Source organism: Neoarius graeffei, chromosome 14 (assembly GCF_027579695.1).
Source record: "Neoarius graeffei isolate fNeoGra1 chromosome 14, fNeoGra1.pri, whole genome shotgun sequence".
In the NCBI taxonomy this organism is placed as follows: domain Eukaryota; kingdom Metazoa; phylum Chordata; class Actinopteri; order Siluriformes; family Ariidae; genus Neoarius; species Neoarius graeffei.
In genome coordinates, this window is record NC_083582.1 from 25795278 (window position 1) to 25822197 (window position 26920).

The 26920-nt window shown below is 44.7% G+C and overlaps 1 protein-coding gene across 3 annotated transcripts in view; it reads right to left on the minus strand.

Moving 5' to 3' along the window:
- pemt (phosphatidylethanolamine N-methyltransferase) overlaps positions 1–26920 on the minus strand; it is a 147306-nt gene that overhangs the window by 28807 nt on the left and 91579 nt on the right. For 2 of the 3 annotated variants that reach the window (XM_060938780.1, XM_060938779.1), the window contains exon 4: positions 21483–21628. In XM_060938780.1, coding sequence (XP_060794763.1) covers positions 21483–21628 — 146 coding nt within the window. Of the gene's footprint in view, positions 1–7966; positions 9479–21482; positions 21629–26920 lie in introns of those variants that run through there. The other variant, XM_060938781.1, reaches the window with a different exon arrangement.

Consider the following 26920-nt stretch of genomic DNA (forward strand, 5'->3'; position numbering starts at 1 on the left):
TAAATATGTTTGTGGGTAAATTATATGGATCTGTGATGCCTGCTGGAAGAGAAGAGCAGGGAGGATTGAGAACCAAGCGGCTGTGGTTTGTTTACACACGATACTAAAATTTGTAGCGTCCTAGCAACCATTGCAAAGATGAGTGCAAAGCCCAGAAATTCCTAATTGCCTGGGCAAAAATGATAGAGGATTTATCTTGTAGTGTCCTGATCCCCAGATCTTTAACCCAGCCACATATAAAAAGTTGTACTCCTCCATGCTCTTCCAGGTTTTCATCTGTTTGTCCGTGTAGAACGATGTCTGCAGCACCAAGTAGCTTGAGATATCGGGGAACTCAACGGATGGATAATTTTCCAGCTCATAATGAATGAATGAATACCTTTATTTAAACATGATAAGTTGATCAGCAGAGCTGGTGGGGTTATGTACAGACACAAATAATTACAAACAGAAAAGACTGAAAATATACACAATCTTTAAAAAAATCTTAAAATCTGTTGATTATCTGTTAATCATCTTCACATTAATTAATTAATAGTATGAATAACTATTGTCTTTGCATTTAGTTCTGGCTACAATAGGATCAAAATTTATTCTACTCATGTCAAATTTAGCTAGTAAATTTTTCTTTCATAGAAAAAATCCTTCTGTGTTAGCATGTAAGGATCTATCCCATTGAGTGGTTTCTATATCCACTTCTTTTGAGTGTACTTCTTGGTTTTAATAACTTGCTTGTTTGCTGGACACAAACATGGCAATAAGCTCTTGTGTTAATCGATCAGACTCCACTTTTGGATCATTAATCCCTTTTGACTGAGAATGCCCTTCATGTATGGTTTTATGTTGGCTTCTGGCACATCCATACAGTTTTAAATACAATACCTACAATTAAAAACAATTTATTTTTATTGTATTTATTTAATTCCTGGGCTCCCATCTGTGATGGGGAGTAATGTTGCATCCCATTAATACACCTTACAATAGATTATTAGATTCTAATAGAACAGATGAGCCAAAATAAATCTTTTTGGGGGGATGTTTTTAATGGACCCCGATTCATTACAAATATGATTAATTAGATTAGATTAGATAAAACTTTATTGATCCCTTTGGGAGGGTTCCCTCAGGGAAATTAAGATTCCAGCAGCATCATTACAGATAAACAGAGAAAAGAAACAGAGAAAAACCTCTAGATAAATTAAATTAAATTAAGTATTTACATATACAAATATAAAAGAATAAGATATGGGGAAGAGAGGAAGGGGGAGGGGGAAAGGGGGGAGAAGTGGGGTTAGGGTAAGTGTCTGTGTGTGTGTGTGGGGGGGGAAGCAGGAAAGATGTTGCACTTTATATTGAGTTACATGTTGATCCTGGGATTGAGATGCTGGCCTCTTCTGCCCCTCGGACCTGCTTGATCCATCCTGGTGCCCTGTGTCTGGTCGGAGTTTTATCGCCCCACTCCTGTGAAGGACGGCCCCATGAGGACAGTTGAGGGTTATACCTGTTAAAACTGTTAATATTATAGTCAGGCTGTCTGTTGTTGCCCAAATGAGGATGGGTTCCCTTTTGAGTCTGGTTCCTCTCGAGGTTTCTTCCTCATGTCGTCTGAGGGAGTTTTTCCTTGCCACCGTCGCCACAGGCTTGCTCATTGGGGATAGATTAGGGATAAAATTAGCTCATGTTTTAAGTCATTCAAATTCTGTAAAGCTGCTTCGCGACAATGTTTATTGTTAAAAGCGCTGTACAAATAAACTTGATTTGATTTGATTTGATATTGCACATTATAGTGCACATTGTCCAGTATTGCTTATTGTTAGGCTAGGCTACTGCTCCTTTCCGTCCTCTGTCCTCCTCTTATCCCTCCTCCCCCCCAGAGAGGAGCTGTACAGTCTGATGGCATGGGGGACAAAGGAGTTTTTGAGTCTGTTCGTCCTGCACTTGGGAAGGAGCATTCTGTCACTGAACAGGCTCCTCTGGTTGCTGATGACGGTTTGCAGAGGGTGACTGGCATCGTCCATGATGTTCAATAGTTTGTCCATAGACCTCTTCTCTGCCACCATCACCAGAGAGTCCAGCTTCATGCCAACCACAGAGCCGGCCTGCCTGATCAGTTTGTCCAACCTGGATGTGTCCTCCTTGGATGTGCTGCCCCCCCAGCACACCACGGTGTAAAACAGGACATTGGCGACCACAGACTGATAGAACATCCACAGGGGTTTCCTGCAGATGTTAAAGGACCGCAGCCTCCTCAGGAAGTATAGCCTGCTCTGTCCCTTCCTGTATAAGTGATTGGTGTTACAAGTCCAGTCCAGCTTGCTGTCCAGCCACAGCCTGAGGTACTTGTAGGAATCCACAGCCTCCACCTCGACTCCCTCGATCAGAACTAGTCGTGACCTTGGTCTGGACCTCCCAAAGTCAATGACCAGCTCCTTGGTCTTCGAGGTGTTGAGCTGCAGATGGTTCCTGTTGCACCACACAGCAAAGTCCCTCACCAGGCTCCTATATTCCTCCTCTCTGTTGTCACTGATACACCCAACGATGGCTGTGTCATCGGCAAACTTCTGAATGTGACGCAGCTCCGAGTTGTAGCAGAAGTCTGCGGTGTACAGGGTGAAGAGACGAGGGGCCAGCACTGTGCCCTGGGGTGCTCTGGTGCTGCTAATTACAGTGTCAGATGTGATGTCCTTCAGCCTGACGTACTGCGGCCTGACAGTGAGGCAACTGGAGATCCAGGTGACCAGGCAGGGGTCCACTCGCATCCTGTTCAGTTTGTCCTGAAGCAATAGGGGCTGGATGGTGTTGAAGGCACTCGAGAAGTCCAAGAAGAGGATCCTCACTGTGCCATTTCCCTTATCCAGATGCAAGTGGGCTTGGTGTAGCAGGTAGAGGATGGCGTCTTCCACACCAACACCTGCCCAGTATGCAAACTGCAGACAGTCCTGGGCATGTTGGACCTAGAGTCTGAGGAGGCTGAGGAGGAGCCGCTCCAATGTCTTCATCAGATGTGAAGTGAGTGCCACCGGTCGGAAGTCGTTCAGCTCACTGGGCCGATTCTTTTTGGGAACTGGAACAATACATGATGTCTTCCAGAGGGTTGGCACTCTCCCCAGCTGCAGGCTGAGGTTGAAGATGCGTTGGAGTGGTTCACCCAGTTCAGCAGCGCAGGTCTTCAGTAGTCGGGGACACACCTTGTTCGGGCCTGCTGCTTTCCTGGGGTGAACTTCCTCAGTTGACCTCTGACCTGGTCTGCAGTAACGCATAGAGGAGTTTGTGTTGAGGTGGGGGAGGAAGGGGCTGCTGTGATGACTGGGGGAGGTGTGTTGAGGGAAGAAGGAGAGATGGCTGCAGTGAGGGAGAGGGTGGGGGGGACGTGGGCTGGTTGAACGGATTGAAGAAGTCATTCAACTTGTTCACACTCTCCACTGTCCCCTCAATGACTCTGGTCTTTATATTGCGGCCTGTGATGGTTTTCACACTTTCTCAGACCTCCCTCATGCTGTTCTCCTTCAGCTTCTGCTCCACCTTTCTCCTGTAGCTGTCCTTAGCTTCCCTCACACAGCATTTCACCTCCTGCTGCGCTGCTTTCATCGCCTCCCTATCCCTGCTCCTGAAGGCGGCCTTCTTCCTGTTGAGGACAGCTTTGACTTCCTGTGTTACCCATGGCTTGTTATTAGGGTAACACCGTACAGTCTTAGCGGGAGAGACTATGTCTGCACAGAAGTTGAAGTAATCTGTCAGACAATGTGTCAGCCCCTCTATGTCCTCACAGTGTGGGCTAAGCAGCACATCCCAGTCCGTGATGTCATAGCAGTTTCTGAGGGCATCTGCCATTTCAGGGGACCACCTCCTGATGGAGCTAGTTGTTGCAGGCTGCCTTTGAACCAGGAGGGTGTACTTCGGCTGCAGAAGAACCAGGTTGTGGTCAGACTTCCCTAGTGGGGGGAGGGGTGTGACTCTGTATGCATCCCTCATGTTAGCATACAGCAAGTCAATTGTCCTGTTGTTCCTTGTTGGAAAATCCACAGCCTGGTAAAAAGCAGCCAAAGTAGAGTCCAAAGCAGCGTGATTAAAGTCCCCAGAAATGATCATAAATGCCTCAGGGTGCTGTGTCTGCAGCCTTGCTGTGACAGAGTGAATCCTCTCACATGCAACGGCTGCGTCTGCCTTCGGAGGGATGTAAACACAGATGGTGATCATATGACTGAACTCCCTCGGCAGATAATATGGCCACAGGCTAATGGCTAGCAGCTCCAAGTCCGGGCAACATAAAACTGTCTTTACAGAGATATGTCCTGGGTTACACCAGCGGTTGTTAACATAAATTATGAGTCCCCCACCTTTGCTTTTCCCGCATGTGTTAGTGTCTCTGTCGGCTCTCACAGCAGTGAATCCCCGCAGGTCCACATTAGCATCCGGTACGAGATGTGTTAGCCATGTCTCCGTAAAGATAAATAAGCTGCTCTCCCGGTAAATCCGCTGGTTGTTCAGAGCGGAAAGCTCATCGACTTTATTCGGCAGCGAGTTCACATTCCCCATGATAATGGAGGGAATGGATGGTTTGTAGTGCCGCCGGTTGTCCTCTAGCCTAGCCTTTAGCTTAGCTCCAGCCTTGCAGCCCCTTGGTTTCCTCCTCAGCTCGGCCGGGATGGGGTGTCGTATCCCGGCTCGTCCCATTGTTTTCAGGGCCAGCAGCTCCTCTCTCGAATAAGTGAGAAAACTGGCTCCTGGTTGCGTGTTAAAGTTAAATATATCCATGTTATATAGTAAAACACACTATGTCTTCGTAAGAAGAGCAAAAAAGTAAAAAAAAGGTGGAAAAAAGAGGTTTAAAGAGCTAAAAACTACAGAGCTACTGGAGAGGCAGCCGTCTCAAACAGCGCTGGTGTAAAGCCTATAAAGAATAGGTGGGCCTCGAAGCAGAAAAGGTTGAGAACCCCTGCTTTAGATAATGTAGCTCCACTTAAGCTTGTCATATGACTTTCTCCGTATCCACATTCCGGACGGCATCGCACAGACACTGGGCTTTCCGTGGATTACAATCCCAGCTTCGAGGAGCCAGTGGCGGCGGCGCAGAGAACATAAGCAAAAGAGGGGGTGCCGAGCCGGCGTGCTAGTGAGGCTAAGGAAGCAGCCGCACAAACCACTGCTTCCAAGCATTTTTCTCTCTAATGTGAGGTCTCTTGTGAACAAACTGGACAAGTGGAAGCTGCGGATTGCAACCGATAATCTTATCCGGGGCTGCTGCATTCTGCTGATCACGGAGACATGATTGAATCCACTCATACTGGACATGGTTATCGAGCTAGCAGGCTACACAGCACACCAGCAAGACAGGTCGGAAAGCTCTGGTAAGAAAAGAGGAGGGGGGCTATGCATTTGTGTAAACAACAGCTGGTGCACGAATTGCACAGTAGTCGCTAGACACTGCTCTCCAGATGTGGAGTTCATGACAATTAAATGCAGACCCTTGTACCTCCCCCGTGAGATTAATGCTGTACTACTCACTGCTGTGTATATAGCACCAGATGCTAATGCTAGCTCGGCTCTGGGGCTTTTGCACGACACCATCAGCAACAAACAGAACAAGTATCCCGAGGCTGCTCACATAATTTCCGGGGACTTTAATCATGCTGATCTGAAAGCAGTCCTCCCCAAATTCCATCAACACAAAGTGTACAACCAGGGGAGAAAAAACACTGGATAAGTTGTACACAAACATCAGACAGGCCTACAGGGCTAAAGCCCTAGCACACCTTGGCCAGTCTGATCACATGTCCCTGCATACACCCCCCTCCGGAAACAAGATCCCATTACGACCCAGACTGTTAGCACATGGCCTGAGGATGCCTCCCACCAGCTACAGGACTGCTTCCAAAGAACCGACTGGGAGGTTTTTGCTCACCAGGACCTGGAGAACTACACTACAGCAGTCCTGGATCACATCAGATTCTGCACGGACAATGTCACCAGGGACAAACGTATAAGGATTTATCCTAGCAGGAAGCCCTGGATGACAAAAGATGTCCAGAGCCTGTTGAAAGCCAGGAACACTGCTTTCAGGTCAGGGGATAAGGCACTCTACAGTGCAGCTAGAGCCAACCTGAAAAGAGGCATCCGCGAGGCCAAGGCAACATACAGAAAGAGGATAGAGGACCAGCTCAGGAGCAACAACACCAGGCAGGTGTGGCAGGGTGTCCAGCACATCACCAGTTACAGATCCAGCAACTCCCCGCCCATGGAGGGAGACTCTTCTCTGGTAGAGGAGCTGAACATCTTTGCCCACTTTGAGGTGACACCAACAGCAGCTCCATCACAGCCGCCTGTCCACAGCAGCCTCACACTCATGGTAGAGGAGTGTGAGGTGAGGCGGGTGATGAGGAAGGTGAACCCAAGGAAGGCTGCGGGACCCGACGGTGTGATGGGACGGGTGCTGAAAGACTGTGCAGATCAACTGGCTGGAGTCTTCACAAGGATTTTTAACCAGTCCCTGTCTCAGGCCATTGTCCCATCCTACTTTAAGTCCTCAACCATTGTACCACTGCCAAAAAAAACTAACATCAATACCCTGAATGACTACCGCCCAGCGGCACTTACACCTGTTATCATGAAGTGCTTTGAGAAACTGGTGCGGAGTCATATCCTTGCCTGCCTGCCTGCTGAGCTGGACCCTCTTCAATTTGCTTACAAAGCAAATAGCTCCACGGAGGATGCTGCATCCACAGCACTTCACGCTGCACTGACCCACTTGGAGCAGCAGGGGAGCTACGTCAGAATGCTCTTTGTGGACTTCAGCCCGGCGTTTAACACCATCCTCCCACAACGACTGGTGTCCAAGCTGGCGGACCTTGGGCTTCCAACACTCACCTGCAGCTGGATATTGGACTTTCTGTCAGGCTGCTCCCAGAGGGTCAGGCTGGGTTCCCACACCTCCACTGCTCTCAGCCTGAACACCAGCTCGCCACAGGGTTGTGTACTTAGCCCACTCTTTTACACCCTCTACACGTATAACTGTGTCTCCACCCACCTCAGCAACAAGATTGTAAAGTTCGCAGATGACACGACCATGGCCGGACTTATCTCGGGCGAGGAGGGTGAGCTGGCATACAGGGACAAGGTGGAGCGGCTGTCAGAGTGGTGTAAAGTCAACAATCTGCTCCTCAACACCACAAAAACAAAGGAGCTGGTTATTGACTTTAGGAAAAACAAAACTGACATCCAGCTACTCATCATCGGCGGGGCCTGTGTCGAGAGGGTCCTGGTGTTCAGGTTTCTCAGCATTGAGCTGGAGAATGACCTAACCTGGAGTGCCAACACCAAGGAGCTGCTGAAGAAGGTGCAGCAGAGACTGCACTTTCTGAGAATCCTCAAAAAGAACTGTCTCCCCCAAAATCTGCTCCGGGCCTTCTATCACTGCTCCATAGAGAGTGTGCTCATGTATGGACTGTGTGTATGGTATGGCAGCTGCACGTCCTCAGAGAAGAAGGTGCTCCACAGGGTCGTTAGGGCAGCAGAGAAAACAATAGGCTGCCCCTTCCCACCCTGGAACAGATTTACACCTCCAGATGCCGCAGGAAAGCAATGGACATTTCAAAAGACTCTTCACACCCCAGTCATTGTCTCTTCCAGATTTTGCCATCAGGCAAGAGATAAAGAGCAATGAAAACCAGGACAAACCGCCTAAAAAACAGTTTCTATCCCAAAGCAATCATGGCTTTAAACTCAAATGTGCAATTGAACTATTCTTGGCTCTATCCCCAATGTGCAATTTGTGTGTGTGTGTGTATATATATATATATATATATATATATATATATATATATATATATATTTTTTTTTTTTTTTTTTTTTTCTTCTTAGTGCAATCTGTGTACATACAGAACCAATACAATTCTGTTTATACTATTTTATCAGTGCAATCTGTGTACATATAGAACCAATACAATACAATTCTGTTTATATTCTGTTTATACTATTTTACCAGTGCAATTCTGTATACTTTACTATTTATTTTTATACTTTATTTGTTTTTATTTTTTCTATAACTCATAATGAGTCAACAGCACCTTCAATTTCGTTGTACCTTTGAAAAAAGTGATAATGACTGTGGCAGAGGGGGCATGGTCAAGTGTCGGTCTGTGAACGGAGGGCGGAGTCGGGGAAGGTAAGTGGCAGAATCACTGCACCTGATGTTAGTTAACCTGTGTTTGTGTGTCTTCCCCAGTGACCGCGCCCTATAAAAGGAGAGAGAGCAGAGGAAGGGATCTCTCTCCCCAACTAGACGACTTGTGTGTGTGCATGCGTGTGTGACTGGGAGAGTGTGAAAAGCTGAAAAGCTACAAATAAAAAGAGTTTTTGAACTCAGTTCTGGCCTGCCGTACTTCTGTGCTCCACCCACCCGCTCTGATTTCTACAATGACAATAAAGACTTATCTTAAAAGAAAAATTATTAGAGAGAAAAAAATAGCACCTTGGTATAACGATTACACTTGCACTTTAAAACAGACCACTCGAAAATTAGAACATAAATGGCATCAAACAACATTGGTAGTGTTAAAATTAGCAAGGAAGGAGAGCTTCCTGAAGTACAAAAAAGCTCTTAGTGTTGCTAGATCAACATATCTCTCCACCCTAATAGAGGATAACAAAAATAATCCTAGATTTCTATTTAAAGGTAGACTGCCTTTCAGATTTTTCAAGTTTAGGTTATTGTAATGCCTCTCTAGTATAGTGGACACTGAAACAGGCAGGTGGAATCAAGTTCACTTTTGGTTTTTATTTTCAACCGGTAATCAAAACAAAATTTGCTTTTCACCGGCCTTGACAAAGCTTCACTGTCCCAATGCACGGGCGTGCTTTCGGTCAGGGGAAGAGATCCTCACTCTTTGCTCCTCTCCCCTTTTATCTGCTCCCTCTCACTGCACACACACACACACACACACACACACACACACACACACACACACACACACACAGCACATTAATTCCCAACAGGTGCTTCCTCTTTGCCACTCACCCTTCCCCGGCCTCGCTCTCCATTCACAAACCGGCGCTTGACCATGCCCCCACTGCCATATGCCCCCATTGCCCAACTCAGGCCAGGGAGCCATCCAGCCTGCAGCTGACTCCCCCCCAGCTGGGAGAGGTAGTCCGCTGCCATCATCTGTGCCCCCGCTCTGTGGACCACTTTGAACTTAAAAGGCTGCAGAGCCAGATACCAATGGGCAATCCGGGCATTGGCATCCTTCATGCGGTGGAGCCACTGGAGTGGGGCATGAGCCGAGCAGAGGATGAAAAGGCTTCCCAGCAGGTAGTAATGGAGGGTGAGGACCACCCACTTGATGGCCAAGCACTCGTTATTGATGGTGCTGTACTTCATCTCCTGCATGGAGAGCTTGCGGCTGATGTACAGCATGGGGCATGCTTCCCCCTCCACCGTTTGGGACAAAACTGCCCCCAGCCTTCTGTTCAATCCATCGGTCTGCAACACAAAAGGAAAAGAGAAGTCAGGGGAGTATAAAAGTGGCCCCCCACACAGTACATCTTTTATCTGGTTAAAGGCCTGTTGGCATGGCTCTGTCCACTGGACCAAATCTGGTGCTCCCTTTTTAGTGACGTCAGTTGGCAGCCTGGTGATATCCAAAAAATTAGACATGAACTGCCTATAATAGCCAGCCAGCCCCAGGAACTGTCTCACTCCCTTTCTGGTCTTAGGTCTTGGGCAGGCCATAATCAATCTGGGGACGCACCTGCTCATGACCCAAGTGGAAGCCCAGATATCGTAATTCCACCCACCCAATTGCACACTTCTTCAGGTTTGCCGTGAGCCCCGTGCGCCTCACCACCGCCCTGAGATGTTGTAGATGCCGCTCCCAATCATGACTATATCATCTAAGTAGGCTGCTGCATATGCATCGTGTGGATGGAGAATTTGCTCCATGAGACACTGAAATAAACATCGCAGGGGCCCCAAACAACCTGAAAGGATGGGTGACAAATTGGTGTAAACTGAACAGAGTGGAAAAGGTAATTTTTTTAATGAGATACTGGCATCAAGGGGATCTGCCAATATCCCCTTGTTAAATCCAGTGTCAAGTAAAAGTGAGCTGCATCTAACCGATCGAGCAGTTCATCAATGCGAGGCATTGGATATGCATCAAATTTAGACACCGCGCTGACTCGGGAACCAAGACCACCAGGCTGCTCCAGTCACTGTGCGACTCCTCCATTACCCCCATCTTCAGCATAACTTGGAGTTCGTCCCGAACCACATTTCTTTTGTGCTCAGAGAGCCGATATGTACAGCTGCGCACCACCACACCCAGGGGGGTCTCAACGTGGTGTTCTATGAGGTCAGTGCGCCCAGGGAGGGGCAAGAACACATCAGAGAACTCCTCCTGCAAACTAGTGACCTGTGCTCTCTGGGACTGTGAGGAGTGGACCGGGGTGAATTGGGCCACACTTTTTAAGACTTACCTCCGATCCCAGCTCTGCCCTCTTCGGAACTACCATCACCAAAGCCACAGGAACCTCCAATCTCCATGATTTTAGGAGATTGAGGTGGTAAATTTGACATGTATCGCCGCTTGACCTCATAGTCGACCTCCCCAATTCGCTGTGTGACCTTAAAGGGCCCTTGCCACTTGGCAAGCAATTTTGAACTTGAAGTGGGCAGTAAAATGAGGACTTTCGCTCCCAGTGCAAATTCCCTTAGCTGTGTCCCTCTGTTGTACATGTGAGCTTGACGTTCTTGGGCCTGTAGCAAATTCTCCTTGGTTATGTGACTCAGTGCATGGAGTTTTGCTCTCAGGTCAAGAACGCATTGAATTTTGGTTTTGCTTGGAGAAGGCCCCTCTTCCCAATTTTCTCCAATGATGTCTAGGATACCGCAGGGCTTGTACCCATACAGCAATTCAAACGAGGAAAACCTAGTGGAGGCTTGTGGGACCTCGCGCACTGCAAACAACAGAGGGTCTTGACACCTGTCCCAATTTTTAGCATCCCCGTGAATGAACTTACGAATCATATTTTTAAATGTTTGGTTAAATCGTTCAACCAGCCTGTCCATTTGCAGATGATAAACACTAGTATGAATCTATTTAATCCCCAATAATTAGTACAGTTCACGCAGTGTGTGTGACATGAAAGTAGTGCCTTGATCAGTCAGGATTTATTTTGGAATCCTGACTAGGGAGATAACATGGAAGAGTGCCTGGAAGGGAGGGGGCAAAATGGCGTTTCTGGTGTGGCCGCTCGATTCACCAGCTGCTATTTACGACATGCTGCACACCACCTGCGGACATCAGCGCGAATCCCTGGCCAATAGAAATGGGCCACGAGACAATTTAGTGTTTTATCCTGCCCAAAATGCCCAGCCATAGGATTATGATGAGCCACATGGAATAAAAGTTCCCTATATCTCTTTGGGACCAACAATTGTGTCACCTTTTCTTTTGATTGAGTGTCCTGCGTCACTCGATAGAGCCTATCCTTAATAATAGAAAAGTATGGGAAGGAAAACGCAACGTTAGGCTGGAGGATTTGGCCATCAATTACTTTCACTTGGTCAAAAGCGTGTCTCAAAGACTCATCATGCGCCTGCTCCAATGGGAAATCCCCCAAGGGGTTCCCCAGAGAGGGAGGAGGGCTCTCCCCACTCTCTGTGTCATCATGACGTGGAGCTGATGACCGCCTCCCCAGCCAATGTTGTGGAGGGATTCCCCTGTGACGTGCTACTGCAGGAACCACCCACTACCATCTGTTTCATTAATGTTTTAAACCCTGGCCAATCAGTTCCCAAGATCAGCGGTCGGGTGATGCTCGGGCTAACCGCCACCTCTACATTATGCTTTTCTCTTCGGAAATGAATAGAGACAGGCATTAGTGGATATTTGTGTATACCACCGTACACACACTTAACCTTCACCAAACGTGCATTCCCCAGTGCCCTGCACTGAATCACGCTTTGATGTATGAAGGTCTGATTACAACCTGAATCCACCAATGCCTGATGTGTACCCCTTGAACACTCACTAGTATGCAGCACATTCTAGTTCAATCTGGCGCATCGGGGATCCGCACCACTGCTCCAACCTCCATCACCTGGCACTGGTCCTGGAAGTGCCCAGGCTCCATGCAGCGCCAGCACACCGGCCCAGGCCTCACCTCTGCACTGCTGGGGTGAGGAACACTCAACTGTGGGGAAGACACAGAAACATAAGGGGAAGAGGAACCCTGGACTTAGGGAACTGGCTGCGGGGGAATCGACCCCCGCTTCCATGGTGTGGGGAGAGGACAGTAGGGAGGGGAGGAACAAGAGGAAGGGGGCACAGAACGAGACAGAGAGAGAAAGAGAGAGAGAAGAAGCTGGATGTCCACCTGCCACTGGAACTGCTGCCAGATGGTCCTCCACCAGCTCAATGGCCCAATCCAGCGATGTCGAGCGGTGGCACTGGACCCATTCTGCTGTCCCCCTCAGCAGCCAAGCAATGAACTGCTCCAGCGCCATCGCGTCGATGATTCCCTCAACATTGCAGTCCTCTACTCTCAGCCACTGTCAGCAGGCGTGTTGCAGTTGCTGGCCGTAGGCAAAGGGCTGGCCAACCTCCTCCAGCGTCAGGTCACAGAAGCACTGCCAATGTTGCTCTGGGGAGTGGTCGACTTGCTGGAGGATTGCGTGCTTCAAGTCTGCATACACCAGTCAGTTCTCTGTGGGTACTTGCTGAGCTGCAAGCTGCGCTTCGCCAGTCAGGAGCAGTAACAGGCGGGCCACTTGCTGTTTGTCTGGCCACCCCCACGCCTCTGTGGATCACTTGAACCAGTCCATAAATGCCTCCGGGTCGTTGTGTAGCCCCATTTTTGTGAGGGTGACATGTGGGAATACCGCAGGCTCTGGGACTGGGGCACTTGCAGGGGTAATGAGGCACAGGAGTGCCTGGCGGTCGTCTTGTTGGGCCCGCAGCAGAGCCTCAAAGCACTGCTCCTGCTCTGTCTTCATTGCAACCAGCGCCTGGTGCTGGTTCTGCTGGATGGCAGTGATGGCATGAATCAGCTCACTGAATGGGGAGGACTCCATGGCAACAGCTCTTTTCCAGTGTCCTGGGTTTCGGCACCAGTGTAATGTCTCCCTAGTATAGTGGACACTGAAACAGGCAGGCAGGATCAAGTTCACTTTCAGTTTTTATTTTCAACCAGTAATCAAAACAAAATAGGCTTTTCAGAGGCCTTGACGAAGCTTCACTCTCCCAATGCATGGGCGTGATTTCAGCCAGGGGAAGAGATCGTCACTCTCTGCTCCTCTCCCCTTTTATCTGCTCCCTCTCACTGCACACAAACACACACAGACAGCACATTAATTCCCAACAGGTGCTTCCATTTTGCCACTCACCCTTCCCCAGCCGCGCTCTCCATTCACAAACCAGCGCTTGACCATGCCCCCACTGTCCGACTCAGGTCAGGGAGCCATCTGGCTGTGTCTCCCTGCTTGTATTGCTTGACCCTAGTGTAGCCTTTGATATCACTGATAATTTTATTCTCCTGGATAGACTAGAAAATGTTATGAGAGTTATGGGAACGGCCCTCTCCTAGCTCAAGTCTTATTTAACTGATCGCTATCAGTTTGTTGATGTAAATGGTGATTTTTCTAGACATACTGAGGTAAAGTTTGGTGTTCCACAAGGTTCTGTCTTAGGCCCACTGCGTTTTTCTTTATATATGCTACCTTTGGGTGATATTATTTGTAAGCAAGGTATTAGTTTCCACTGTTATGCTGATGACACACAGTTGTACGTTTCTGCAAAGCCAGATGAGAGACACCAGCTTCATAAAATGGAGGAAATGTGTAAAGGACATTAGACACTGGATGCTTATTAACTTCCTTCTGCTTAACTCTGACAAGACAGAAGAACTTGTACTAGGACCACATGCAGCTAGAAGTAGGTTTTCTGATTACACAGTAACTCTGGATGGTCTTTCCGTTTCTTCACATGCAGCAGTAAAAGACCTTGGTGTGAATCATTGACACAGGACCGCGAGTTGGCCTAGTGGTTAGTGTGTCCGCCTCTCGATCAGGAGACGGTGAGTTCTACTCACGGTCGGGTCATACCAAAGACCATCATAAAAATGGTACCTACTGCCATCTGGCAAGGCACGCTGCAATACAGATGTGAGTGGGAAGTCAAACTTTCGCAGTTACCAGAGGACTAGCCCCCCCACTGTAACCCTAGCTATGTAATAGGCGAGAGGCTGAGGGCTACGGAAACAGAGATTAGCGCCGCCCTATGCACCACATGGCGTGGGAAGGACTTTGATTGATTGATCACTGACTCCAGTCTTTCATTTGAAGCTCCTATCGATAACATTACATGGATAGCTTTCTTTCATCTCAAAAATATTGCTAAGATAAGAAGTGTCACTACATGATGCAGAAAAACTAGTTCATGCTTTTGCTACCTCTAGGTTGGATTATTGTAATGCCTTACTGTCTGGATGTTCCAATAAGTGCATACACAAGCTCCAGTTAGTTCAAAATGCAGCAGCAAGCGTCCTTACTAGAACTAGAAGATATGCCCACATCACCCATCTTATCCACACTGCACTGGCTCCCAATCAAATTTCATATTGATTATAAAATACTACTATTGACATTTAAAGCAGTAAATGGTCTTGCACCACAGTACCTTAGTGAACTTCTGGTCCTTTATGACCCACCATGCCTACTTGGATCAAAAGGTGCAGGCTATCTGCTGGTACCTCAGATAGTGAAGGCTACAACAGGGTGCAGAGCCTTTTCTTACAAAGCCCCACAGTTATGGAACAGCCTTCCAAGTAGTGTTTGGGACTCAGATACAGTCTCAGTGTTTAAGTCTAAGCTGAAAACATATCTGTTTAGTCAAGCCTTTTGTCAATAGTTTTTATTAGGTAAAGGAATAGATCTGGAGGGTTCTCAGGCAGAGAGTGTTTTGGTAAACTGGGATGTATGGATGCTGTCATCCCCCCACTTACTCACTCACTCAGGTTTGTTGACAGTGTAGTGGCTGGATGCTTTATGTTCCAGGGTGCCCTCATGTCCATGTTACCTTCTAGCTCTCCCCTTTTAGTTATGCCGTCATAGTTAGTTTTGCCAGAGTTCCTGCTTGCACTCAGCACAAAACGTATATTGTTCCTACTCATCAGGTGGCATTGGGCATACCAAACAACCTGTGTTTTCTCTCTCTCTTTCTCCTCCCCCCTCCATCTGTCTGTCCCACTGAGTTACATGTTGATCCTGAGACACCAGTAAGATGCCGACCTCTTCTGCTCCTCGAACCTGCCTGATCCATCCTGATGCCCTATGTCTGGCTGGAGTCTCATTACATTGCTCCTGTGCAGGACGGCCCCATATGGACAGTCAAAAGTCACACTTGGAAGATGGCTCTGGACACTTACAGTAATACATTTATGTCTGAGGACTACAGCTGACTTGCTAACTTTAGGAATGCAGTTGTCATGAACAGTTTTGCACTCAAGTTTCCATCAATGAACAGTTTATAACGTCAACAAAACAGACTTCATGTTAAAATGATAATGATTTTCCTGTCTGCACAGTTATACTTTGTGACTCTATAGGACACAGTTATAGAAGAGAGTTATTTATAATCATGCTATCTGTTATCACCCAAATGAGGATGGGTTCCCTTTTGAGTCTGATTCCTCTTGAAGTTTCTTCCTCATGTTGTCTGAGGGAGTTTTTCTTTACCACCGTCACCACAGACTTGCTCAATTGGGATAAAATTAGCTCATGTTTAAAGCCTTTAATTTTCTGTAAAGCTGTTTAGCGACAATGTCTGCTGTTCAAAGTACTATACAAATAAACTTGACTTGGCCATGAGCACCCAGCACTTCAGGCCATGCTTCGTGTCATGTGTTTGAGCCCACATGAGCATTGAAGTCACCAAGGATCACCAGACATCCACCTCCAGAGACATTACGAATGAAGGAGCTCAGTTGATTGTAGAACACTTTGCATTGTCGTTGGAGGTCAGTGTAAGGGCGTAAGCAGCAATGATTGTGATTGGGCCACAGTCAGTAAGCAGACGAAGTAAGAAGGGGCATGGGGAGATAGGGACAGGCTGTTCCATAGAAAGTAGCAACTTGTTGTGAACTACAAATCCAACACCGTGCATTGGTCTCTTGCCATCAGGATAGCAATTCCAGAAAAGGGTATAGTTTCTTTCCTGGACAGAACCAATGCCAGTCAACCATGTTTCACTCAGAGCAGCAACAAACACATGGAGGCAGGACAGTTCTGTATCAATCATAGCAGATTTTTGTGGTAATGGGTGGTTAATATCAGAGCTGACTCCAAGGTAATGCATGTTTCAGCATGCGATGGAGGTATATGTGGCAGTCGCAGGATGACAATCTGGCCATGCCTGCCATACATGTAAACCTTGCTGAGCAACGACTGCACTCTGAGGGGCAGGGTCTTTTGACTCTGTGTCCAAACTTTTGACTGGTACTGTATGTATGTGTATGTACAGTGCCTGCCACGATTATTGGAACCCCTTGTAAACATTAGTAAAAAGGGTTCGAAAAAAATATATCTTTTGATGAAATAGCTTCATCTCACACTGACAAAAATGAGGAAAAACCCAACCTTTAATTGAAATAAATTTATTCAGAGAAAAACAAATCCCTCATCAAGAAATAATCATTTCCAGCAAAAACACATGCCACTATCACTGGCACCCCTGGAAATTATAGTGAACACAATGTAACTGAAGCATGTTTCCCATTTAAATTGTACATTTTTAAGTTGACTGGAGTGTGTAGGAACTTTCAAGCTGTAATCCACGACTTCCTGATTAACTTACAGTGGTGCTTGAAAGTTTGTGAACCCTTTAGAATTTTCTATATTTCTGCATAAATATGACCTAAAACATCATCAGCTTTTCACACAAGTCCTAAAAGTAGATAAAGAGAACCCAGTTAAACAAATGAGACAAAAATATTATACTTGGTCATTTATTTATTGAAGAAAATTATCCAATATTACATATCTGTGAGTGGCAAAAGTATGTGAACCTCTAGGCTTAGCAGTTAATTTGAAGGTGAAATTAGAGTCAGGAGTTTTCAATTAATGGGATGACAATCAGGTGTGAGTGGGCACCCTATTTTATTTAAAGAACAGGGATCTATCAAAGTCTGATCTTCACAACACACGTTTGCGGAAGTGTATCATGGCATGAACGAAGGAGATTTCTGAGGACCTCAGAAAAAGTGTTGTTGATGCTCATCAGGCTGGAAAAGGTTACAAAACCATCTCTAAAGAGTTTGGACTCCACCAATCCACAGTCAGACAGATTGTGTACAAATGGAGGAAATTCAAGACCATTGTTACCCTCCCCAGGAGTGGTCGACCAACAAAGATCACTCCAAGAGCAAGGTGTGTAATAGTCGGTGAGGTCACAAAGTACCCCAGGGTAACCTCTAAGCAACTGAAGGCCTCTCTCACATTGGCTAATGTTAATGTTCATGAGTCCACCATCAGGAGAACACTGAACAACAATGGTGTGCATGGCAGGGTTGCAAGGAGAAAGCCACTGCTCTCCAAAAAGAACATTGCTGCTCGTCTGCAGTTTGCTAAAGATCACGTGGACAAGCCAGAAGGCTATTGGAAAAATGTTTTGTGGATGGATGAGACCAAAATAGAAGTTTTTGGTTTAAATGAGAAGCATTATGTTTGGAGAAAGGAAAACACTGCATTCCAGCATAAGAACCTTATCCCATCTGTGAAACATGGTGGTGGTAGTATCATGGTTTGGGCCTGTTTTGCTGCATCTGGGCCAGGACAGCTTGCCATCATTGATGGAACAATGAATTCTGAATTATACCAGCGAATTCTAAAGGAAAATGTCAGGACATCTGTCCATGAACTGAATCTCAAGAGAAGGTGGGTCATGCAGCAAGACAACGACCCTAAGCACACAAGTCATTCTACCAAAGAATGGTTAAAGAAGAATAAAGTTAATGTTTTGGAATGGCCAAGTCAAAGTCCTGACCTTAATCCAATGGAAATATTGTGGAAGGACCTGAAGTGAGCAGTTCATGTGAGGAAACCCACCAACATCCCAGAGTTGAAGCTGTTCTGTACGGAGGAATGGGCTAAAATTCCTCCAAGCCGGTGTGCAGGACTGATCAACAGTTACCGCAAACGTTTAGTTGCATTTATTGCTGCACAAGGGGGTCACACCAGATACTGAAAGCAAAGGTTCACATACTTTTGCCACTCACAGATATGGAATATTGGATCATTTTCCTCAATAAATAAGTGACCAAGTATAATATTTTTGTCTCATTTGTTTACCTGGGTTCTCTTTATCTACTTTTAGGACTTGTGTGAAAATCTGATGATGTTTTAGGTCATATTTATGCAGAAATATAGAAAATTCTAAAGGGTTCACAAACTTTCAAGCACCACTGTAGGTACAAATAGGAGGTGACACACAGGCCAACTTCCTTTAGTCATCCATCAACATGGTAAAGATAAGAGAACACACAAACCAAATGAGCACAGGCAGACTAGAGCACAGGCTTTGGTCAGACTGAGGAATCCGCCTCAGTACAAAGATTGCTGTGTATCGCACAGTTGTACTGCCACTGTTTCTTTATTGTTGTCACATTAAACACCTAGACCAATTCCACCTCCAATGCTTTCGTAAGATCTGTGGCATCTGGTGGAGGGACAGGTTGCCAAACACAGCTGTCCTGGAGTGATGCAATACAGAAGGAATAGAGGCTTTTCTGATCAAAGGGTAATGCCACTGGACAGGGCATGTTGTCAGAATGGACGACACCTGTATACTCAAGGCTCTATTCTATGGAGAGTTAGTACAAGGCCATCACAGACAAGGTGGGCAGTACAAGAGGTATAGGGATACTCTGAAATCCAACCTCAAAGCATACAATATCCCCACTGACACCTGGGACAGCCTCAAATCAGCTTCACTGGTGTTAGAAGCTTTGAACACCACTGCATCCACCAGCTTCAGTAGTGTCGAGCAGCACATCACACAACTCTGCAAGATCCAAGACCCCCTGGCAAAGATTTTGTTTGCTTGGACTGTCAATGTAGATGTTGATCAAGAATAGAACTGATCAACCACCGAAGAACATGTCAACCAAAGCTAGTAAATTTGAGCTCAGAGAGAAAGGAGATCCATCGATGACGACGGCTCAGTCCATCATCATCTTATATAGATTCTGTGCCTCTCCACTCTTCCTCCTGACTCTAGGACCATGATTTCCAAATGAAAACCAAATTTGCTTTCATTTGAAAAGAGGAGTTTGGACCACTGAGCAACAATCCAGTTATTTCTCTCCTTAGCCCAGGTTAAGATGCTTCTGACATTATCTTTGTTTCAGGAGTGGCTTGATATTAGGAATGCAACAGTTGTATCCCCTTTTCTGAAGATGTCTGTGTGTGGTGGCTCTTGATACACTAACAGCAGCCTCAGCCCACTCCTGGTGAAGCTCTCCCAAGTTCCTGAATACACTTTTCTTGACAATCCTCTCAAGGCTGTGGTCATCCCTGCTGCTCGTGCACCTTTTCCAGCTAGTCTTTTCAGCAATGACCTTCTGTGACTTACCCTCCTTATGGACAGTGTTGATGGATCATCTTCTGGACAACTGTCAAGTCAGCAGTCTTCCCTATGATTGTGGTTGTGTGTACTTAACTAGACAGAGATACACAGTATTTATACTGCTTTACTCAAACCCAAAATAAAATATTCTCATATTTTGAGATTTTTTTTTGTGCTGTAAACCATAATTCTCAAAATTAAAACAGAAAAATGTTTGAAACATTTTAGTTTACATGTAATGAATCTAGAATATATTGAATTCCACTTTCTTAAATAACTGATGGAAAATATATACATATATACACACAGTATTGTGCAAACATCTTAGGCACATGTAAAGAAATGCTATAAATCAAAAATAATTAAATTAAATGTTTCAACATTAAAAAAAATACTATAAACAGCAGTAAGCCATAATAAATGAAACAAAGTTAATATTTGTTGTGACACGACCCTTTGCTTTAAAAAATAGCAGTCTCAAGTACAATTAGTGAAGTTTTATAAGGAAATGAGCTGTAGGAATTACTGAGCATCTTGCAGAACCAGCCACAGGTCTTCTGGACATTTTGACTGTCACACTTAATTTTGCAGCAAAACTCTGCAGCCTTCGTTATAGTTTCTTTTTTAATCTGAAAAGTGGTCTCTTATGTAAAATGCTGCTGAAGTACAAAAAAAAAATCTGTAACATTTAATTTTGTGCTAGAAAATGAACATCGGGAACTCTAAAATGTTTTTGTACTGACTCAATAATGTAGAAGTCAAAAAACAGAACTCTATAACAAAGTTTGTCTGAAAAAAAATAGGGTGCCTAAGACTTTTGCACATCTATCTATCTATCTATCTATACACATACATACAGTGCTGTGCAAAAGTCTTAGGCATATATATTTCCACTGGGTACCCTTCCGGACACAACCCTCCCCAGTCTCTCTGGGCTTGGGACCGGCAGTAAGTATGCACTGGCTTGTACAACCCCAGTAAACAAACTATGTTTATATCTGCATGTTTTTAGACTGTGGGAGGAAACCCACGCAGACACGGGGAGCACATGCAAACTCCACACAAAAAGGCCCCCATCGGCCGTGAGGTTCAAACATGGAACCTTCTTGCTGTGAGGCGACAGTGCCAACCACTACACCACTGTGCTGCCCATAGACACATTGTAAAATGATCAGTTTAACTGGTTTTACTATTCAAAGGTGTACGTGTGAGGAACATGAACATTTTTGTTTTATTCGATAAACTACTGACAACATTTCCCCAAAATTTCACATAAAAATATTGTCACTTAGAGCATTTAATTGCAGAAAATGACAACTGGTCATAAGAACAAAAAAAAAAAAGAAGTGTTTTCAGACCTTGAATAATGCATAAAAATCAAGATCATATTAAATTTTAAACAACACAATACTCCTGTTTGAACTTAGGATGTACTAACTCTCCATAGAATATAGAACTCCCCCGCCACACACACACACACACACACACACACACACACACACACACACAGCCTGTCATTTTACTGAGAAAATGGGTACAACTGAGACCCCTTCCATAAATGTCACGTAAAAATCTCACCACATCAAAAATGATAAGAATTACTTTGTTAAAAAACATGTTTTTAAATATGTTTATTTGTCTTAGATTATGTGGAGTGTCTGTTGCACAAGTCTGTGTATGAGCGGTTATGATATAAACAATAGTATCTTAGAAAAAAAGCATTACTATGTTGTTCATGAATGTTTGAATACACAGGGGGTATGTGAATATTTACATCATCATGGTCTGAAAGACACAGTTTGCTAGATGAGATGAATATATGAATAAATTTGCATGATTTGAATGTGAAGATGAGTTACCTACCGAGGAAAGTCCCAGTGAAGCCCAGGGCCAGGAAGCTACTGATAACGAACAGTGAGCCGACTAGCATGAGAGCTGTGCCCATGTAATACACCTGCACTCTGTCCAGCAGCTCCATCTTTGGTTGGCTCTTCATGGCTACTGTAATACTAACAGTATAACAGATTATGTAGATTTTACAACCTTTCATTTTAAAGCAGTTGCTTTCTAATTTAAAGTCTATATTCAAATTAAACACTTTCAATTTGTACAAAGAACACAGATTCACTGATGTGAAGCAACATATATGCCCCACCCCCAGTTAGAACATTTGCAGCCTTGTGGTCCTATTTGCCATTTGACTGTAAGGTCGGAATAGGTCCATTTTCATTTTAAACTTTAAAAGGCTCATGAGCACCCTCTATGCACCCTTAATTTGCTATTGGGTGACACCCACATTGTTACAGAGGACCAAACAATGAATGAGCATGTTAAGAGCAGGGAATAGCAAGGTGGATGAAGCCAACAGAGAAGAAGTGTCTTTCATGCAGATGTAACTTTGTTTTGAAAGAAAAGGTTTGCAGGGGCTTTGGCAGCAGTAAATGTACATTAAACGTAAACTATAGTGTGTATGACATGAGGTCTTTTACTAACACTAGTTAACAAACAGGACTGTTGCACTGGCAGTTATGCTCAATATCAGTGCATGCATCTGTAAGCTGATAGGCCTGTGTTTCTTCTCATTGTGTCTTTAATCAATGTGAGTGGACTTGTGTTTTAATCTTAAAAACATTCAAGGGACCTCATCAGTTCTTTACCAAGATAGTCCTCTGGATAGGTGGCCAAAGCTTCTAGCTGGCCAAACAGGTTGAATAAATAGGTGGCCAAAACAACCCATTATAAATAATAACAACAACAATAATAATAACAACACACACCTCCTAACCTTCTGATGTTTGGGACGTTTTACTGACACTTTAAATTTATCCGAGAAAGAACTGAATTATTAAGTGCTATTTGTAGCACTTACGGTACACTGTAGACATGGCAAGAACAAAAGCATCAAGAAACTTTTAATAACATCTTTAAAAGCATGAAAATGTAAATTATTCAGGGAGAATTTATAATACAGTTATCTATTGTAGAACAGCAACAGGAGAAATTAATGAACACTTTGTCGAGTGTCGTTTTTTTTTACTAGCCAGGTCAGATGTGTTGTTCAGGCACACAACAGGTACAGATACCAAGAACAACAGAGGACCTACAAATACAGATAAACAGCTACCTTTCAACACAAACAAAATTTTTTAAATTATAATCAATATCACACTGGAGTCATGTTTCTGGTACTTATGCAATCTTATATTTTAGTGTGTGGATACATTCTTTGTGCAAAAAAAAAAAATTTCAGGGGTTTTAAAGATGGACTTATAATATAACACTAAGGAGAACAATCTCTAAGAAGAATACTGATATTATTGTAACCTGAACATCACCATCAAGAAGACAAAGCTATGATCAGTGCTTTAACTAACAATGAAATACATACAGCCCTCTTTTTCCCCTCATTTGTTAGCTTCATTTAATAGTTTATCATTTATACTCTTTATTCTTATCATTCATCCTACCTAGTGACTTTAAGTGAATTTTATCAACATACAGCTGATATGTTATCTTCCATCTCAGCCAGTTTAAAACTTGAATTTAAAAAATGATTTTAAGCAATAAAGGAAAAGTTACACAGTCAATATAATCTTAGAACTACCACTTCATGATCTTATTTATTTTCAGGCTTATAACTTGAGAACAGGCAGAACTTTCCCTTCAATTGTAAAAAAATAAATCAGAAAATGTTGAGACAGCATGTTGAAATTGAAATTAAAAGTGAAAACAATGATTTGTAAATCATATTTGACCTGTACTGCACTCAAAGCAATTCAACAATATATTATTTGGTGTTTTACCTCATGAAGTTTATTGTTTTATTGAAAATAAACACATTTCAATTTTGATTTTTGTGATCTCACCTCATTATCTCAAGCTGCTTAATCCTGTTCTACAGGGTCGCAGGCAAGCTGGAGCCTATCCCAGCTGACTACGGGCGAAAGGCGGGGTACACCCTGGACAAGTCACCAGGTCATCACAGGGCTGACACATAGACACAGACAACCATTCACACTCACATTCACACCTACGGTCAATTTAGAGTCACCAGTTAACCTAACCTGCATGTCTTTGGACTGTGGGGGAAACCGGAGCACCCGGAGGAAACCCACGCGGACACAGGGAGAACATGCAAACTCCGCACAGAAAGGCCCTCGCCGGCCACGGGGCTCGAACCCAGACGTTCTTGCTGTGAGGCGACAGCGCTAACCACTACACCGCCGTGCGGCCTGATTTTTGTGATACATTTAAAAAAAAAAAAGTTGGGACGGTAGAGCATTTACCACTTCATTTATTTAATTCATTAAATAAATGAAGTTGATCAGACAACACATGAAATATCTTGAATTTGCAAAGTAAATTAAGAAAATCACTTTTTTTTAAATTTGCATTTTCCATATTGTCCCAACTTTTTGTATGTAAAGATAATAACAATGGCTGAATTATAGTATGCTTGGGGGGGGGGATGGACCACTGAGAGTGATGAGTCAGCGAAGCTAAAATCTTCTCAAAAGACTTTGTTTCACTCAGTATTACTATGTAACAGCATTACACTGATAAAATATATTCAGAGGAACAGATGGCACACTGGCTTACATTTACACAAACAATTTATGCCTACTAAAATAATATTACAATAACATATGAAATAATAAGAAGGTAAAGTACTAATACTATGCAATCATGATGCATATTATATTCTTTATTAAAGTAAAACAAAATCCAAAAATAAATGCCATTAGCTGATCACAGCAAGTGCCCTGATGTGCCCTCCGTATGTTTAAATTAAAAATAAAACTTTATAACAATAATTGTTCGGTTCTTCCTGATTTTCCCACCGAACGGGGCATCAAAAGAGCACACTGGAAGGTTATAACTCGTCTTTGGTTTATTTTATTTTAGTCAACAATTTGCTTCAGTAGCTGTACATGCAACAGTATTTGGCAAATTGTGGACAAAAATAAAATAAAATAAACCAAAGACGAGTTATAACCTTCCAGTGTGCTCTTTTGATGCCCCGTTCGGTGGGAAAATCAGGAAGAACCGAACAGTTATAAACCGACGCCCACTGCACCGGAGGAAGTGCAGCAAATTAATCCCTGGGACTGATTCAAAAAGGACTCAATTATTTGCTTGTGGAATAGCCAGCCTGTCACTCCTGTGCCTGCCTGCACCATTGTCCAGCCCTGCCACTGACTACATAGCCCATTGACGAGGATAAAGGAGTTCTAAAGGCCCATTGGTGGCAACAGTTAGCTCCCCGGTCAACATAAAAGGAGTACAAGTAAAATGGCAGACTTGGATAAATTTAAAAGTGCACGTTCAAGAGCACAAGCAGTATTCACCAAGAGGGCCAACGCACTCACCAAGCCAGGACTATTGGAGTCAACTGAAATTATTAAAGAATGGAAAAGTTTCAAAGCTGACTTCTCAAAAGTCACTGACGCGGGGTATGAGTATGTAGAAGTTCTACGGGAAACCCCTGGTGAAGAGGCTGAAGCATGCGCAAATGAGATTGAGAAAAAGACCCAGGAGTGTGAAAATCGCTTCCTGGAAGTTAAAAGGACCACTCAAGAGACTTTCAAGCTGTAAACCTGGAATAATTATGCTGAGGAGGCATTTTTTAAACAAGCCAAAGTGGCTGAGTCTGCTGTCACACAAGCCGAGGAGGAGGAAATCAGTTCTCAAGACTCGTTCAAGGACCGCAGACTGAGGAACAGAGTCCTGGACCGTGAGATTGTGGAGCTTGGACACATGCTGATGGAGTGGGAAGAGCTGATTCCGGGACCAAAGTCCTTGGACCTGCAAATGTGTTATGGTGGACTGAAAAAGCGAGTCCTGGTATTGTGTGACAAGTTGGAGGAAGACGAAGCAGAAGAGCTGAGGAGTGGAGGAAGAAAAGGAGTGGATGGAGACATCGCTGCTGATCGAATAAAGGATCCTTCCTTCCTCTCCCTTCCTGACCTGTCGGTTGACACAAAGATGAAGCCCCGTATGAATGTCGGGGTGTCAATTATAAACACTCAGCCACCTTCCCGGCAAAGTAGCCCAAGATCAGCTCAAGTAGACAGTAATTCCAAGCCCCAAATCAGCCTTCAACGAGCATGATTGCCCACATTCTCTGGTGAGATGAGGGACTATTATCGCTGGAAGTGTGAGTGGGAGGACTTGCAGGAATTGGGCAACCCAGAAGGTGTGGACTGCATTGCAAAATTCCACCTATTAAACAGTTTAGATGAGAAGGTCAAAAAGGAGCTTGTCCTAACCAGTTGTGGATCAACTAAAGATGTGTTTAAATTGCTGGATAATAAATATGGGAACAAGGCAAAGATAGTTTTGCTCATCATCAACGAGGTCCAGTCTCTGCCCCCCATCAAAGGAAACAACCCGAGGAAAACAATCGAGCTCATTCAGGCTGTGGAAAGAGCGCTGTGCAGCCTCCAGATCCTGGGCGAAGAGGATGCTGTAAAAAACCGCATTGTTGCTCAATCCCTAGAAAGCAAGCTGCCCAGTTCTCTTAAGAAGGAGTGGATAGTGTATAAAATTGACCCTGCAAATCATTTCTCTCCACTAAATCACTTTGATTCTCTCCTGGAATTCCTAAAAAAGCAGGAAGAAATTTTGGAAGAATTGGATCAGTTGGAGCAGAGTCCAGCAGAAAAAGGCCCTGGAGGTCTCACAGGCCACTCAAATAAAACAGTCCAGAAGTCTTTCACCAAGTCTACGGCAGGTCAAAAGGATGATCAGCTAAGCTGTCCTGTCTGTGATGGTAACTCCCATGCCGGCAAGCTGTTTTCTTGCAAAGTGTTCAGAGAACAAAACTTTTCAAGTAAAATGGCCCATGTGAAAAAAATGGGGTTGTGCACTAAGTGTTTACGGTCTCACCCCAAGGATGGGAAAGGATGTACGCCCAGATTTCTCTGCTCAAAGGTAGACTGTCGGAAGGAAGGGGGTTCGGACCACAACTACCTGCTGTGTTCTAAGCCACCAACTGCTAAAAGGGACGGTAGCAGTGAAGGGCAAAGTGGCACAAGAAACAGAGGGAAGGTACCCCTGGGCCTAACCACTCAACAGGAGGTGTTCCTAGCTGAGCTCACTCCGGACCTGCGGGAAAAGTACAAGAAGGCGTTCTCAAATAAGGTGTCATCAACTGCTTGCACAGAGTACAGAGATGGGGCAAAAGAACATCCAGTGGTGATGATGCTACTGGAGGTCACCACAAACTCCGACTGTTTAATCGGCACCTTGATTGACCTTGCCTCCGACACAAATTACATCACCCATGTGGCGGCTGATCG